Raw genomic sequence first — 15,228 nt, 5'->3', positions numbered from 1 at the left:
GGATGGTCCCGTCCTTTCACTGCATCCGTACTGATCTTTCCTGCCGAACGGCACGTCCAGACGCGCCTACCCCGGCGGTGGTGAAGACGTCGGGCGGGCCAGCGCGAGCGGGTGACGTGCGGGACCAGCCGTGCGGCAGGTGCCAAGACGACTCGCACTAGCGCCAAAGTCCACAGCAAAGCGAAATTCAGACTACCTCCGCTGCTGCTTGGCCGACGACGACGACAACTAACAACAGCACCACCCACCCACCGCCTTCGTCCGGGACCAGCACAATGACGAAGATCAACACCGCCCTCAACTCCAGCCGGAGAAAGAGCCGCAAGGCTCACTTCCAGGCCCCCTCCAGCGTGCGCCGTGTGATCATGAGTGCGCCGCTCTCCAAGGGTATGGACGACTGCATCCACATTCAGGAAAGGAAGAACGCTGACTCTGTACAGAACTCCGCGAGAAGCACAACGTAAACACGCACGAATTCCTACCCTCCAAGCTCAACTAACATCTCCCCAGGTCCGCGCAATCCCCATCCGCAAGGACGACGAGGTTGTCATCAAGCGTGGCAGCAACAAGGGCCGCGAGGGCAAGATCACCAGCGTCTACCGTCTCAAATACATCGTCCACATCGAGCGTGTCGCCCGCGAGAAGTCCAACGGCCAATCCGTCCCCATTGGCATCGCCCCATCCAAGATTGAGATCACCAAGCTCAAGCTCGACAAGGACCGTGAGAAGATTCTGGAGCGCATCAGCCAGGGTCGGGAGTCGAACAAGAAGAAGAGGACGGCGGCATAAATGGTGGACCGGGTCCGATTTCTCTGATGACATGCTGATGGGTGGAGGGATGGAGTTCGCGTTTGGCTGCTACTGCTACAACACTGCCCGCTCATATCAGGGATTGAGCGTTTGTGGCTTTCTTCGGCGCTGAGATGTGAGCATGAGCGTGGGAATAGCGAAGGCTCGCCATGGAATGAAGCTTCGAATGTCTCGCAGAACAAAATGCTTGAAACCCAATCATCTTCCCACACAACATCTCACACAAATTCGACACACGACAAGGTAAGGATACCGCTAGATTATCTACTGGGCAGCCCTTCTCCATGGCTACAAGCAGTTATACGACTAGCGGAGAGTGAACCCCCAGGTGGTACTGACTTACAGTACTACCCTGGCCCGCCTGCAGAGCGCCGCTTGACGTTCAAGCTGGGAGATGGCGCTTTGATGGTGGGACACATACATGAATGGATTGGACTGGTGGTGTTGGATACGAGGTTGAAAACAATGAACTGCATTCGGTTGGTACTCTTATGTCTCTTCTCATCAAGTCTCTTGTCGCACATCGCTGCTGCTCTCCAGAATCCTTCGCACCTTTCGGTCATCAAAGCAAGCCTCTGTCATACAACACTTCCAGCCGGCCATTTACCAAACGATATGCCGCGCATTAGCCAGCATCAAGAAGGCCTGATGCGTCTGGCCCAAGGCACTGCAGGAGCGAAGTCAGCAATAAATCTGGTATTCTCGGACCATAGAACTCACTCCTCATCAGCCTCCTCCAAGAATTCCTCAACGACCATCACTGGCTGCTGCGTCCACACAACCTCAATCTTTGGCGATCCTGGCAAGTACAGATCCGTCTGTAGCTTGCACTTCTTCAAAGCCTTCGGCAGGCCATGCTTGACTTGCAGCATGCGAGTGCTCGCTTCCACCGCGAACAACCACAAAGCGGTGCGTGGATCCCAGAACGATGACGCCATGACGCTGTGCTGTGGCATTGGGCTGCTCAAACGGAGTGACTTGACCAGAGCCGTACGTTCGCTGCCGATCTTTCGAGCCCAGGCGTGGATGTGCTTTTTGTCATCGAAGAGGAATGTCGTCTGGGAGTAGAAAAGTTGGACGGCCTCAGTGTAGGTCTGTTTGCATGCCAGCAGGAGGCCTGGAGCCTTGGCCTTGACACGATGGACCTTTCGGTAGGCCACCGTCTTACGAGCGCGATACGCAACTACGTCGTTGAGAGTGAGTGCATAAATGCGGTTTCGAAGTTCGGCTGGGAGGCGAAGGAGACCGCTGCCATGCTGTGGTTGGTTCGGGCCTGAGACGCTGCCGAAGGGCTTCTCGTTCGCCTCCTTGGGCTTGGGAGACGCCATTGTAGCGGTGGTGAGGCAGCGATGTCGAGGAGAAGAAGAGGAGCATGGCGATGTGAAAGAAGTAAAAGAGTATTGGACGATATCAGGTGAGGAGGTGAGGTTTTCATTCACTGTCAAATCTAACCTACCTTCAACTTTCACTCAACCCCAAGAAATTCAAAACTTTCCACTTCACTTCACTTCACCCCTATCCAGCCAAACCCCCAAACCCTCACCCCATCTCTCCTTCACTCCAACCCCCTTCCTTTCCTCACCGATCCAACTCCACAACCTCCATTCGCTGCACCGGCACCGACTTCCCAAACACCCTCTCGACCCTCTCACTCCTCGCAAAACCCCCTCCTCCACCTCCTCGATCTCACCCCCAGCCCACAGTCTCGACCTCCTCATCCTTACCTTATACACCTCCACCGGCAATCTCACCCCCGCATCCCTCAACCTCCTCTCCAACACCCTCAGCATCTCGTGCGCTTGCAATCCCAACGACGGCCCGGCTGAGCTGGGAGCCTTCTCGTCCACGATGATTTCTTTGACGAGGACGCGTTTCTTGGCGCCGATTTTGCGCAGCCAGCGGAGTAGCGGGTCGGGGGAGGGGAAGTGGAAGGTGGTGTTGGAGTAGAACATTGGGAGGGTTTCGTGGTGGATTTGTTTGTTGGATAGTAGGAGGCTTGGGGGTCGGGCGCGGCCGTATCTGTTCTGCGGAGAGGCTGGGGGGAAGGATAGGGTGCGGTTGGTGAGGGCGAGGGTGTAGATGTCGTTGCGGATTTCGGCGGGGAGGTCTAGGAATGATGTCTTGGGTGTCTTGTCTTTCTTGGGGGTGGTGTTGTTGACGGCCATGTTCGGCGTGCTCTTGTTGAGCGCTCTGCTGTTGCGAGGCATCCTGACGAACTTGGTGGTGGTCTTATGCTGTTGCTGCGGTATGTCGACGACGGTGGTTGATGGCGAGTGGAAGTTAAGAGTCTGTAAGTGTTTGAAGAGTTGAAGAAGAGATTGGAACATTGCCGTCTAGTGCCATGTGCTATTCGTCGAGAAGCATGTGAATCCCGTCACTGTGGATGAACGCCGGTTCGCTTTGCCAACAATCACATGTCCCCCAAAGCAGTGAGCTTGTGCTAGACATGCCTCTCTGCCAATCACCCTTGAGGGTCATCCGCTCGCAAGATCTCTGCTTCAGTCTCCAGACCAACACGATATCCTTCTTTTCTCATGAAAGACCTCCCAAGTCCACCGTCCCTTCCTACAGAAGACTTGACATCCTTTCCACAAGCTCTGTCCCATCTTCCTCCCTCCGACGACACGAGACGAGTTCTCGACGCCCGGAATCCCTATCCAAGCACGTGCCACGCAGCCCAAGACGCCCTGGCTTGAGGGGAATACCCGAGTCACTAAGACGGCGCTCAATGACCCTCAGGCGCGCAATCGCCCAATCCAACAACGCCTGTCCCGTTCGATCCTGATCCATCCACCAAGGCATGTAATGTGGCGGATGGGGGTTCACCATGTCGTCGACGATGACTTTGCGCAAGAGGATGCGCTTCCCAGGCTTCAGTCTGCGCAACCAGCTGAACGTTCTGTCTACGCTGTTGAGGTGGAAGGTCGAGTTGTAGTAGCTGATGCGAAAGTCAGTGAGTGATAAGACTGGCATCTTTGATATACGTACTAGATGACGCGAGTGTCAAGGTAGATCTCCTTAGAAACCATGAGAAGCCCTGGGTGGTGAGCTCGGCCCTTTGGATTGGACTTGGACGGCTCCGGGAAGACGATGGTTTGATTCTCCAGGGCCAGGTCATAGATGAGGACGCGAAGTTCTGCGGGCAGGTCGAGCAAGGTGGTCTTGCTCGCAAGTTTGTCTTTGCCTCTGGTCGTTGCTGATGCCTTCCTGACGGGCTTGGGAACCTTTGCGTTGTAGCGCGTCATGTCAATGTAGTCAGCGGTCTGGTGTTGGAGGCTGAGTGTGGCTAGTATGCTGGCTGGAATGGTGAGAGGAGGGAGTAGAATTGGACCTGGGGGTAGAAGTAGGAGCTGGAGAGTAGAGCAAGTGAAGGGGAGTTGAATGTTGGCAAGCACGTCACGGCCTTGCGAGAGGATGCTGGAATGGTCGGATAATCACTTGGTCCAAATGTAGAGTCACTTTGAAAGAAGTATGCTTTCATTGTGTCTTCATGATGTCGGAGTATTTGTAGCAGTGTATCAGTGTGCTGCTTGTCCGCTCACAAGACCCCCAAGTGATCAGATAGCCATCGACTATGCCTGGCTATACCACTTTCCTTCGATCGAGCTTAAGGTTCCTGTCTTTCAAAAAAGTCAGCATCATCCACCCAGAAACGACCAATATCTGCAGCATGATCTCACCTCAAACTCGCGGCATCTTCTCCCCGTAAGGGTTCGACGTCCAGACCTCTTCATTCTCCCTCCCATTCCAAGACCACACTTTCACCTTCAGGATCTTTCTCAGCCCAGGGGCCTGCCTCGGCAACCGTGGGCCAAGTGACACGTACAGATTCTCGTATCGCATCCTCTGGTTCCTGTGGCGGTAAACAGCGAAGTCGCCAGTGAAGATTGGGACTTCGACATGGACGTAGACTGCCTGGATGAGGCCCACACTCTGCGATGGCACGGAGCGGAAGAAGCGAACCAGGTTGCCCTCGACGCTCCTACGGTCGTGGCCAGTTGTTTCGAAAGTGGTGCGCAGGTAATAGAGCTTTACTGCTTCCGCTCGAGTCTGATGGCAGGTGGAAAGTAGTCCAGCATTGTGACTTGCGCTGCTGCGATCGGTGATTTGGACGACGGTGGTGAAGGTGTATTCGTAGATGATGTCGCGCAACTCCCGAGGGAGGGCGAGGAGGTGCGATGGAAGACCTTGCTCGGTCATCGTCGCCGTGTGGTGGGTGGTGTATGATGTGAGAGGTTGCGGGTGTTGTGTTGGTTGGGAAGATGAAACGAGCTGATTGCCAAGCGGTGACGACTGGAAGGGAAGGCATGTAACAGATTAGAGTTCACTAGCGCGCGAGACATGTGATAAGCCTTCCCATTCACAAGTGTGAACCTACCACTTCGAACACCCCTTCAAAGCCTTAATCCTCAAACCCTACTCAACCCCCACCGGCCTCCCCGTCCAAACCATCCCATTCCTCTCCCTCTCACCATCCCAGCAAAACACCTCCACCTGCAAAACCCCCTCCCCAACCTTCCCCTCCAACCGCTCAAACAACTCCCTCTCAAACCCCCTCAACTCACCATCAAAATACCTCCTCATCAGCGCATGAGTCTTCGGACCCCCTGCCGCGCCCTTCGAGTTGGAGAGACTGACGTGGACGGTTTTGACTAGGCGGCGGTGCTCCGTGGGGATGGATGTGAAGAAGTGGAGGAGGTCGGCGAGAATTTGCTCGTGGACTGGGTGGAAGGGTTGAGTGAATGTCGTGAGGGTGTAGTAGAGCTGTAGACCCTCGGCGCGGGTTCGTTTGCTTGTGAGGAGGCCAGCGTTGCGGGAATTGATATTGGAAGTGGCGGCGGTGGAGACAGTGGTTGTTGTGAAGGTGTATTCGTAGATGATTTCGCGGAGTTCGCGAGGGAGGTTGAGGAGAGGAAACGGAGTATTTGGATAGGCCATGGTTGATCGGGCACGGTCATCGCAATAGGACTTTCTTGATCGCAAAAGTTAAGTCGTCTTCACGCGCGGCGCTAGCGTAGATCCACAATACCAGCTACGAGATGATATGGCTGCATCTCAGCCTTCCCTCCGCAAGATGCTGTGTGATCTCTTGCTCCATCAAGCACCCCTCACGGGATCGATCAACCCCGGCTTGTCCGTCCACTTCACGCCACCACTGCCATAGAAGCTGACTTTCAACTTCCCATCGCCCAGCTCCACGCCATCAGGACCGACCCTTGTTCCCAGCCCATTGATATCAAAGCCCCGTGCGTTCAATCGCTTGATCTGGAAAATAAAATCAGTCTTCGCTCAACGTAATAGGTACAGCGCTGTACTCACCAGATTCTGAAAAAGCCAACACTCCGCCTCCGGAACCGGAATAAACGGCGTCATGAAGATGATCCACCTCGTATCGTACCTCACTTCCTCGATCATGTCCAGCCATTTGGGCGGAAGATTGGTTAGCCAAGAGACGGCCGAGTCCTCGTCCAGGCAGCGAAAGATGCTGTTGCTGTAGTACAATCCCATACATTCGGAGTGGATTTGCTTGCAAGTGAGCAAGAGACCCGGAAGCTCGTAGCCGGGCTTGATGCGTTGCACGCTGCCTTCAGATGAAGGCGGGAAGAGGGCGGTGTAGATCTCATTGCGAAGCTCGGGCGGGAGAGAGAGGAATTTGGAGGGTGTTGATGTTTGTGTTTTTGATTCGGTGCTTGATGTCGAAGTGGTCATGTCTTCAGGTCGAGCTTGTTGCTTTTGCTGCGTCTCTGCCAGATCATGCTCTCGTTTGCGAGTCGCGAGCCAGTCCATGCTTCCAACCGACCACGGCCATGCTTCCGTCGATGCGGTGATTGTCTCAACTGATGACATCTTTGACGACGGCTTCGAGTTGTCTTCAAAGTTTCTTCGGTGCAGACAAACTTTTCTTCCAGCTGTTGAATCTTGCTGGATTCAGTCCGCGTGAGCAACGAGTAGGATGTGTAACCAAGCCCAAGATTGGGAGATCCAGCGCAGAAGTCCTGCCCTTTTTATGTTCTCCTGTATGATCTTGCAAGTTTAGAAAAGCAGGGTCATCAGGCTTCTTGAGTCGTTCTCTGCTTCGGTTTCGGATAAAGACTCAAATTCTACTGCAATCGGCAGTCGCTGTTATCAAATAAGTTTCCCTCAAAGACCCGTGGATGACATGCAAACGAAAAGCGAAAAGTCCGAACCAACGCTTAGACAGGGAGTACTGGGGAAGAGTCAGTGAAGAGGGATACCCATGGGGCGGCGAAGGGGAGAGAGTCATGGTTTAATAGCCTGGGGCCACGTTTTTATTTCTGGGTCCTGCACAATCCGTCGTGTCATCGGTTTGATGACCGATGTCTTTACGGTCGGTGACTCGGTGAACAGAGACATGGCGTCAGCAGCCTGATGGATGAGATTTCTTGCCTCAACGAAAGTTGTCGGTCAGCTAGCGGCCGCCGCGCGGGTACCTCGGAAGGCTTCGGCGCAACGACGAATTGCATGTGCGCAGAAGTATCTGAAACACGATAAGGACGTCAGCGTCAGTCGGCCCGCTTAGAAAAAGATTTTGCGACTGTCGCAGTCAGTGAAAACGTTGCTCAGATTATTATAGCAGCTGCTGTGCTGTTGAAATGCGTGATGTGACGCCGTCGGATCCGTCGCTCGAAGTACCAGCACGTGCTGTCAGACCGGATAAGCGTCGGTGAAAACCGGATAAGGCTGGCTGGCCTGAATGCTTCTATTCCGGTCCGCGGATTCGGCGAAGGAACTTGACTTGACCAAGTACCTCTGCGTTCTTCTTTCGCCACCGTTGATGCTCCATCTGCCCATGTCTGAAGGTTCCGTTCAGGTACTAAGTGCTAACCCCTAAACCAATGACCTGATGTGTTCCGTTGGCGGCTTGACCATTGGCAGTAGGACGATCTAGCAACTGTCTCGCCACGAGGCCTTTGAAGTCTACGCCGACTTCTGCCAGTACAACGGCCTGTTCCCGGATGGTCTGCATGCACGTTTCCCAGACTTCACCTCCACGCTCCACACTGCTCAGTTGCCGTTCGAGAGCGGCATTGAATTCATCCACTCGTTCCTTAGCCCATTTAACCACTGCACTTCCGCTCGTAGCGGGGAACGACTGGTTGAACGTTCGGATCGTGTGCAGGAGCAGGGTGAAGGTTGTGAAAGCGAGAGCGTGAACGTACGGCTCAAGGGCACCAGTGAATGGCAGTTGTCTCGTCCGCAAGCGAATGGTCTCCGTACGGCTGGATAGATATGTTGATCGGGCCAACTCTTCGAACCCGAGTCGAAGTAGCCATGAAACCTTCTCTTTCGTGGTTTCCATACCACTGCTCGTCTGGCCAAGCTGTCGAGCCACACTGTTGGCCAAGCGGCTGGCACGTTCGTTGACTTTGGCAAGAATGATCTCCTGCGCGGTGGCATTGCCCTTTATGCCTCTTGCCATCTTGCGCAACTTTTCAACCCGAGCGACGGCTTCTTCAAACCTTTGCAATGCGATATCGATGTCGAGACCATCGATCTGCGCTTCAACCCAGCGGATGCTCTGAGGTCGACCATCTGCGTCGACCAACACTGAGCCACTTCTGCTCAGACCACCCAACTTCGCATCCTCTTGAGACAGCTCGTTGGCAGCCGCAGCAGCCTTCTTCAGTGATCGGCCATCACGGCCTGTCAGTCTTGTCATGTCGTCCAGAATCTTTTCGCGTCCAGCATGCTCCGCAGCCAGCTGCTTACGCTGGTCTTCTTGGGCCTTGCGGAACGCAACAAGAAAACCTGCTTTATCCGTCGCATCGGATGTCGCATATGTGAAGCTCTCATTTCCAGCCCGAACGTTGATCGCATCGGCGATCGCCTTGTTTTCCTTGGTATGCGAATGGCCAACAGATGTCGATGAGCGCGTGCTAATGTCCGCCAGTGAAACATCATGCAGAGGCCAACATCGATCGGCCACCAGGGTAGTCTGGGACTGCCCTCCAGGATTGTACATGCTCATACGATTTCCTTTGCCAGCTGGTGTCGCATCTGCAGGTCGCTTCTTCTCGCTAGCGATGAGCAAATGATCATTGAGCAGGACCAGAGCCACCCTTCGCCTCGGCTTCCACGTCGCAGCGTTCAACTCCACCCATCGCTGACTCTCCATGATGATGTGCCGCCCAGGCAATGCCGGCAGAAACTTCTGCGAGCCCTCCACCCTCTTCCACAACGTTTGCAGATGTGTACTCCACATGGCCTCCAAGTTTGCGACGCTGCTCCTATTGGCGCGCTTCCTGTCGGCAACACTGAGTGTGCTCGATGAACTCAGCTCAGCACCTGCAGCGCTTGTAGCATGTCCCAATGCGCTGGTGAGCTCTCCCATGAGCGTCTGCAGCGTGCGCATTTCACCTTTCAGCTTGTCCGCCTCCTTCGAGATCTTGATGAACTGCGTCCTGTTCTGATATACGTTATGCTGAAGATCAGAATCCGTATGAGCTTTGATGTTCTGCAGGTCCTTTTGATAGGCGTGGATGTCGCTCTCAGACGCCTCGGCGAGTATGCTCTGAACGTACTTCTCGACCTGTAGATTAGGGTCCTTCAATGCGCGCATGTCTACCTTCAGCCGACCCTTGCCACCATCAGGTGCTCGTCCTTCGCGTGACGGTGGTGGTCTCGCGCCAATCTGAGCGCTTGCAGCCCCAGCGTACTGAGCAGGCAGCGCCGGCATGGCAGGCATTGGCGGAGGGGGGCCATCTTGAGGGAGTCCACCGGTAAATCGAGTGCTGTATCGGCGCTTGACGAGGTCGCTGGTCTGTTCACCGCCCAGTTTGGGCCTTTCTCGCGGCGTAGCACCACTGGTACCCGAGTCCTGAGTGTTGACGGTCCATGTCGAGTTGTTGCGGCTGGCAGAGGCGCTGCGGTCGGCCTGCTGCAGGTGGGTCGGGCCTGAGATGGTCGGGCGTGCTGCTGTCGTCTTCTTACGCCGCAGCGAGATGCCCTTGCTCTCCGACATGACTAGATGCCGTCAATGGGGGTAGAGATATATGGCTGGGGTGTGTGGGTGTGGGTGTGGGCAGCTCTCACGCAGATGACGGTGCGCGTCAGAAGCTCGTTGGTTTGCCGCGGACCAGGGTCCGAACCGAGCTCTCCCAAAAAGATTGAACCTGGAAACATTCATCACTGCATCCCACAAACACCCACCCAATCTCACCGAACGCCATTGAGAGAACAATCGCCTGATCGCACTATACCCGACACTTGACCGCGACTACTCACATCTACTCGTCATGGCCTCAACGACTCCCTCTGGTCCATCCACCACCACCATCGCACTCGCAACCGCTGGCGTACTCGCCGCAGGAGGCCTTGCCTACGCCCTCTACTTCGACCACCGCCGACGCTCCGACCCCGAGTTCCGCAAGCATTTGAAGCGCCAGCACAAGAAGGTGCAGAAGTCAAACGAGGAATCAGCAAAGGCCGCCGAGCGTTCGCAGAAGGAGAAGATCCGCCAGGTCGTGGACGAGGCCAACGAGGAGGGCTTCCCGCGCGACCCAGAGGACACTGAGGCATACTTTATGCAGGAGGTGGCACGAGGAGAGGGCATGTGCACCGATGGCAGTGACCCTGTGGATGCGGCGCTGTGCTTTTACAAGGCCTTGAAGGTGTACCCTCAGCCTAGGGAGCTGATTAGCATCTACGACAAGACTGTGCCTAAGGTGGGATATTCGATATATTTTGCGGTGAGAATGAGAACTGACTTGACATACAGCCTATCCTGGACATCCTCGCCGAGATGATCGCCGTCGACCCAAGCATATCCGTCACTGGATCCGCTGGCTCATCAGACGCTGGCGCGACCGTCGAGTAAAGAGGTACGCTCCACCTGGTGTCCTGCTCGATCTTATGGCAATGGCGAGAGGGATCAAGAGATGCGAAGAGTAGCGGGGAAGACTTCTTTCATGTCGTTGTTAGCTCTGGATAGCTCTGCCTACGAAAGCACGAGCGATGGGAATGCATCAATGGCGTAAGAATGGGAAGCGAGCGGGTACTGTTTGAGCGTGTCCTGCTTCTGCTCATGTTGGGATCTCATCTCATGGCTTTGTATAAACAAGTGTACATTTACAGAACGCAAGGGCCAGGGCAAGCTGCCGATGGGCTGAAGAAGACAGTGCAGCTCGTCAGAGCAATACGTGGGTTCGTACTTTCTTTCCTCGTACAGCTCTCACATCGTTCTCTACTATCACACTACAAAAGACTTATGCACGGTTGGGCGCCTGGAGCTACGTGGATCTGCAAGGATGTGGGCAGAGCTTCAGCTTTCGACACTGACAGCACTTCGTTCTACCCTCACGAGCAGGTTTCAACATGTCACAGGAGCCGTTCGTCCACCACCCTTTGGAAGACGCCAGAAAGCAAATTCGACTCCTTCGCTTCATTGATACTGATAAAGAGGACATCGCTTGCGAGCTCTCGAATGTCGACATTGCATTCTCACCACCGTATGCTGCGATATCCTACACATGGGCGTCACCACAAGATCCTCGCAGAATCGAAATCAATGGCAAGGACTTCAACGTGTGGCAGAACTGCCACTACGCCTTGACACAAATCGCGCCTCATCTCCAAGCTGGACTGAAGCATTTCTGGCTGGACAGCATCTGCATCAACCAGAACGACCTGGACGAGAAAGCGCTGCAGGTCGAGATGATGGCAGATATCTACACACGGGCGGAGACTGTACTTTCTTGAGTTGGCCCGCACGCAGATGACCGAGATCGTGCTTCCATTTGTGAAGGACATGGCTGCGTGGATTCGATTACAACCTCTCGAGGCCCGCTACAATCAGTCACTTGCAACAGATCATATGAGTGAACTTCAGTCCCGAAGAGGGACATATGATCTTGAATTCGGCAGGAAGTCAACAGCAGCGTATATTGCATTTGGCAACAGAGAGAACTGGCAGAGGATGTGGATCGTGCAAGAAGCTCGCCTGGCGGAGAACTGCACTCTCTTCTGTGGCCCTGACAGCATCGATTTGGCAGACTTTGCCACGTTCCTGAGAGCTATGATGAACGACAAGGCGGCTGACACGGATATCTGGCTGGCGACGTGGCTTCTCACCGATATGTGGCGAGTCATTGCTGGATCTTTGCATCTGCCCAGGAAAGCTAAAGCAGGCGGGAATGTACGGCCGTTGGCTCTGTCGAAGGCTCTGGAGACGTTCGATCAGCACAAGGCGAGCAATTTCAGAGACCATCTGTATGCCTTGGCGAAGGTGACAGAGTGGCCTGATGGTGGTCCGCCGCCGAGACCAGATTACCGCGCCACGAAATTGGCGTTGCTGAGGGAAGTTCTGCAGCGTCTTGCTAAAGTGAATTGGGCTGAACATCGCTGCTATAAGGCCATAGGCAGACTTCTTGCGGCGTTCGATATGACGGTGCATGAGCCCGAGATGCAGGCCTTATTGCGGCAGCAAGATCAAGCAACGCAGCAAAAGGTCGCCGACTCCACTCAAGGATCACATCCCCTGTTCCTGTACGCTGGCGAGTTCTTACGCAGACCAGCAGGATGTCGTATCCGTCGTGCTCTTGATGGCTCCTTCACAGCAAACATCGCCAACTCCAACAGGGGCCGAGAGTTGTTCGAAGAAGAGAAAGCTCGGATCTGGACCTCAAGAGCCGGCATGCCTCTGTACGTTGACGATGAGATAGCTGGCTACCTATGCCCACAAACAGAGCCAGAAGACGTCCTCCTCCAGATCGAAAATGGCAACGGCCTGCCCATATGGCTTGTCATCAGATCCAAAGACACCCACGAGCCAGAGCCTTCGTTCACCATCATCGGCCCCGCCCTTGCCAACCCTGGCTTCGCCGTCCAATCCACCGAACGCACAGGCTACACAGACATGTACGACCACTCCGGGATCCCAGAAGCGCAGAGAAACATGCCATCCGTGTTTGATCTGTGGTTTGATCAAGAAGAGTTCCTGGTTTGGAGGGCTTAGGTGTATTCATTTGAGAAGGGAATTTTGAGCAAAGAGGCGGTCCATGAGTTTATTCGAGGGAGTGACGTAGTGTTGAGTAAGAGTTGGGCGGCGTTGAAGGAGAAGGGTGTGGATTGGGAATTGTCGTGAAGCGCATTCACTCGCGGGTCCGTGCCTTCCCAGAATTGATGGCGCTAGTGAACACACGGGCCGCCTTGCAAACGGAATAACTACATAAAAGCCCGCCCGCTTCCTCCCCACTAAATTTGAGCACAGCACCGTTCGACCGCCAAATTCTTGCGACGAGCCTCCATTATTGCGGAAGACACACCCTCCGCACCCTGCCGCCTCCTCGCCCTTCCTCGCGAGTTGCGCGACATCATCTACGAATACACCTTCACTTCGTTCGAACGCAACATCCGCAAGCGACTCAAGCGCGAAGCCAAGCCGACAGCAGGAAATTGCAACGCCAGCCTAGTCCTCACCTGCAAACAAATCCACGCCGAGTCCATCAAAGCATAGTGCGTTCGTGCGAAACATCCGCAATTATCGGTTCTGGCTCACACTTCATAGCTACCTGCATACTATATTCGCGAGTCTTTTCGTGTCCGATCTTCGACAGTGGATCGACAAGCTACCCGATCCGGCCCGCAAGGCTCTCAAGCACGTCAAGATGAAAAGGGTCGCCCACTGCTGCTCGAGTCGAGAGTCGATCAGGGCGAGCGAGGAGAGGCGAATTCGTGAGGCAGCACTGCGCAAGCTGCAAGACTTAGGCATTCCTGTTGAGGTGCAGTCTGTCTCGATGGGGGAGTACCTTGAAACTCTGAGGGCGGAATCGATTGGCAGGTGGATCTGAAGAGGCTTTGGGGTGATTTGGGTACACAAAGGCGCGACTTGGGCCCATGCGAGACAGTTAGAAGCAGACATCAAGGGCTCGCTCTCGTTGAGTGCTAGTGGATACATACGGTCTTAAATTCAGGAGAGGATCCACTCAAAGTCTGTAGTGTATCGAGTTGGAACCAACCTCTTGTTGTTTTGCACACATTGATTGATTCACCAAACACTCATGAAATTCAGTTTATCGGGGTTCCTGAGGGGAGGAAGCATGTGACTCGCCGCTTCCCGCCACTCCCATAAATTCTTCCGCTTTTCCTTTCGAGACTTCCACCACAACATCATCCAAACAGAGCGTCATGGCCTCTACCACCACATCCCGTCTCCTTGGCCTGCCGCCTGAGTTAAGAAACCGCATCTACGAGTTCGTGTTCGAGGACAGCGAGGTCACCATCCGTGCGCATCGCAATGGCATACCATGCTGCACATACGAACCGCCGTCCCTCGGCATCTTGATGACCTGTCGCCAAACGTACCGCGAGGCAACCGACATCTTCTACAGCGTCACCACGTTCTACTTCACCTGGCGTATGGCGCTTGTCGAGTTCTTGAGATCGCTGCCGCCTCGACACGCGCGCATGGTCTCTACAATTCGCTTCGACACCATCGCAAGACTTGAAGTCTTCAAGTCGACAGGCACGGGTATTGCAGTAGCTGCTCAATATGATGTCTTTACGGCACGCACCAGCTTGAAGGCATTCGCCTGTCCGATTCCAGCGTCCATCCAGTCAAACGTCGCCGACTTCAGTCGGTCGTCCGGACACGCCAAGTGGACCTCGACACCTTGGATGACATTTGCGGAGCTCTATGTGCAATTCCCAAGTGAATAGTTTCAGACAGGGCCAGCCATACCACACAGCTCACGCTGCATTAGGTATCACGCAGTCGTTGTATGATGACCATGTTGTCTGCCTGAATACTTCATTCTTCAAGCGGGCTCATTTAGACTACGCTGTCTGTTGGCATCAGTGGACTAACCACCCGCGGCAGGCGTGCGATTGTCCTTACAAGGATGACATGGAACCGGAAGACCAGCACGATTAGAGAGACGAAAGACCGAGAAGAAACCAGGTCCAGCGCCGTCTTGACATGAGCAGCGTGAGCAGAAAAGCGTGCAGATAGTCAGTTTGCGCGAACCTGGCAATTGCTGCACTGTTCTTGCCCGTATTGCTTGTCACTCCCCACTTTTACATGTGATTCGCCGCGCATTGCCACTTGTTCAAAGATTAGCGCAAAGCCGACTTCGTCTCTTCCTCAAAATCCAGTCCTCATCACAACATCCACCACGTCAGATCAACCAGCCACCGTTAACAAATCTCCATCATGGACGACGAGCCCGAGTCAAGGCTACTCAAATTCCCGCCAGAACTCGGAAATCGCATCTCCGAGTTCGTCTTCGCTGGGAACTACACTCAGACCGAACGCCCCCTCTTCCCTGAAAGGCAGGACCCGGGTTATGGTTTTAGGAAACTCGTCGAGTAGAGCGAGTTAATTGAATCGCGCGAATCGCCCTGCGTTCCTGTCGAAGTCACTCGCGCCTTCCAAAATTCACATGTCATGGGCCGCACCTT

At 54.5% G+C, this 15,228-nt stretch overlaps 9 protein-coding genes across 9 annotated transcripts; 4 read left to right on the top strand and 5 right to left on the bottom strand.

Moving 5' to 3' along the window:
- Window positions 1-275: 275 nt before the first annotated feature.
- On the top strand, window positions 276-789 carry M409DRAFT_26951 (uncharacterized protein; the record flags this gene model as incomplete). Its single annotated transcript, XM_033808348.1, has 3 exons — window positions 276-387; window positions 441-460; window positions 511-789. The coding sequence occupies 3 exons, from the start codon at window positions 276-278 to the stop codon at window positions 787-789; spliced, it is 411 nt and encodes a 136-aa protein (XP_033663603.1).
- Window positions 790-1,413: 624 nt separating this feature from the next.
- M409DRAFT_26950 (uncharacterized protein) lies at window positions 1,414-4,055 on the bottom strand (the record flags this gene model as incomplete). The annotated part of the gene is made up of 5 exons (XM_033808347.1): window positions 1,414-1,477; window positions 1,531-2,123; window positions 2,535-3,098; window positions 3,637-3,748; window positions 3,799-4,055. The coding sequence occupies 5 exons, from the start codon at window positions 4,053-4,055 to the stop codon at window positions 1,414-1,416; spliced, it is 1,590 nt and encodes a 529-aa protein (XP_033663602.1).
- A 436-nt stretch (window positions 4,056-4,491) lies between these two features.
- Window positions 4,492-5,010, bottom strand: M409DRAFT_26949 (uncharacterized protein; the record flags this gene model as incomplete). Its single annotated transcript, XM_033808346.1, has 1 exon — window positions 4,492-5,010. One exon carries the CDS (start codon window positions 5,008-5,010, stop codon window positions 4,492-4,494), a length of 519 nt encoding a protein of 172 aa, XP_033663601.1.
- A 216-nt stretch (window positions 5,011-5,226) lies between these two features.
- On the bottom strand, window positions 5,227-5,748 carry M409DRAFT_26948 (uncharacterized protein; the record flags this gene model as incomplete). Its single annotated transcript, XM_033808345.1, has 1 exon — window positions 5,227-5,748. One exon carries the CDS (start codon window positions 5,746-5,748, stop codon window positions 5,227-5,229), a length of 522 nt encoding a protein of 173 aa, XP_033663600.1.
- A 159-nt stretch (window positions 5,749-5,907) lies between these two features.
- On the bottom strand, window positions 5,908-6,657 carry M409DRAFT_26947 (uncharacterized protein; the record flags this gene model as incomplete). The annotated part of the gene is made up of 2 exons (XM_033808344.1): window positions 5,908-6,075; window positions 6,130-6,657. The coding sequence occupies 2 exons, from the start codon at window positions 6,655-6,657 to the stop codon at window positions 5,908-5,910; spliced, it is 696 nt and encodes a 231-aa protein (XP_033663599.1).
- Window positions 6,658-7,645: 988 nt separating this feature from the next.
- M409DRAFT_68984 (uncharacterized protein) lies at window positions 7,646-9,793 on the bottom strand (the record flags this gene model as incomplete). Its single annotated transcript, XM_033818078.1, has 1 exon — window positions 7,646-9,793. The coding sequence occupies one exon, from the start codon at window positions 9,791-9,793 to the stop codon at window positions 7,646-7,648; it is 2,148 nt and encodes a 715-aa protein (XP_033663598.1).
- Window positions 9,794-10,067: 274 nt separating this feature from the next.
- M409DRAFT_58116 (uncharacterized protein) lies at window positions 10,068-10,648 on the top strand (the record flags this gene model as incomplete). The annotated part of the gene is made up of 2 exons (XM_033813825.1): window positions 10,068-10,496; window positions 10,550-10,648. The coding sequence occupies 2 exons, from the start codon at window positions 10,068-10,070 to the stop codon at window positions 10,646-10,648; spliced, it is 528 nt and encodes a 175-aa protein (XP_033663597.1).
- A 497-nt stretch (window positions 10,649-11,145) lies between these two features.
- Window positions 11,146-13,619, top strand: M409DRAFT_26944 (uncharacterized protein; the record flags this gene model as incomplete). The annotated part of the gene is made up of 4 exons (XM_033808343.1): window positions 11,146-11,517; window positions 11,576-12,769; window positions 13,040-13,284; window positions 13,337-13,619. 4 exons carry the CDS (start codon window positions 11,146-11,148, stop codon window positions 13,617-13,619), a joined length of 2,094 nt encoding a protein of 697 aa, XP_033663596.1.
- A 337-nt stretch (window positions 13,620-13,956) lies between these two features.
- M409DRAFT_58114 (uncharacterized protein) lies at window positions 13,957-14,487 on the top strand (the record flags this gene model as incomplete). Its single annotated transcript, XM_033813824.1, has 1 exon — window positions 13,957-14,487. The coding sequence occupies one exon, from the start codon at window positions 13,957-13,959 to the stop codon at window positions 14,485-14,487; it is 531 nt and encodes a 176-aa protein (XP_033663595.1).
- Window positions 14,488-15,228: the final 741 nt, after the last annotated feature.

The sequence above is a fragment of the Zasmidium cellare genome, assembly GCF_010093935.1.
Source record: "Zasmidium cellare ATCC 36951 unplaced genomic scaffold M409scaffold_34, whole genome shotgun sequence".
Lineage (NCBI taxonomy): Eukaryota > Fungi > Ascomycota > Dothideomycetes > Mycosphaerellales > Mycosphaerellaceae > Zasmidium > Zasmidium cellare.
The sequence above is the reverse complement of the archived record's forward strand: the minus strand, read 5'-3'. Positions and strand labels throughout refer to the sequence as shown.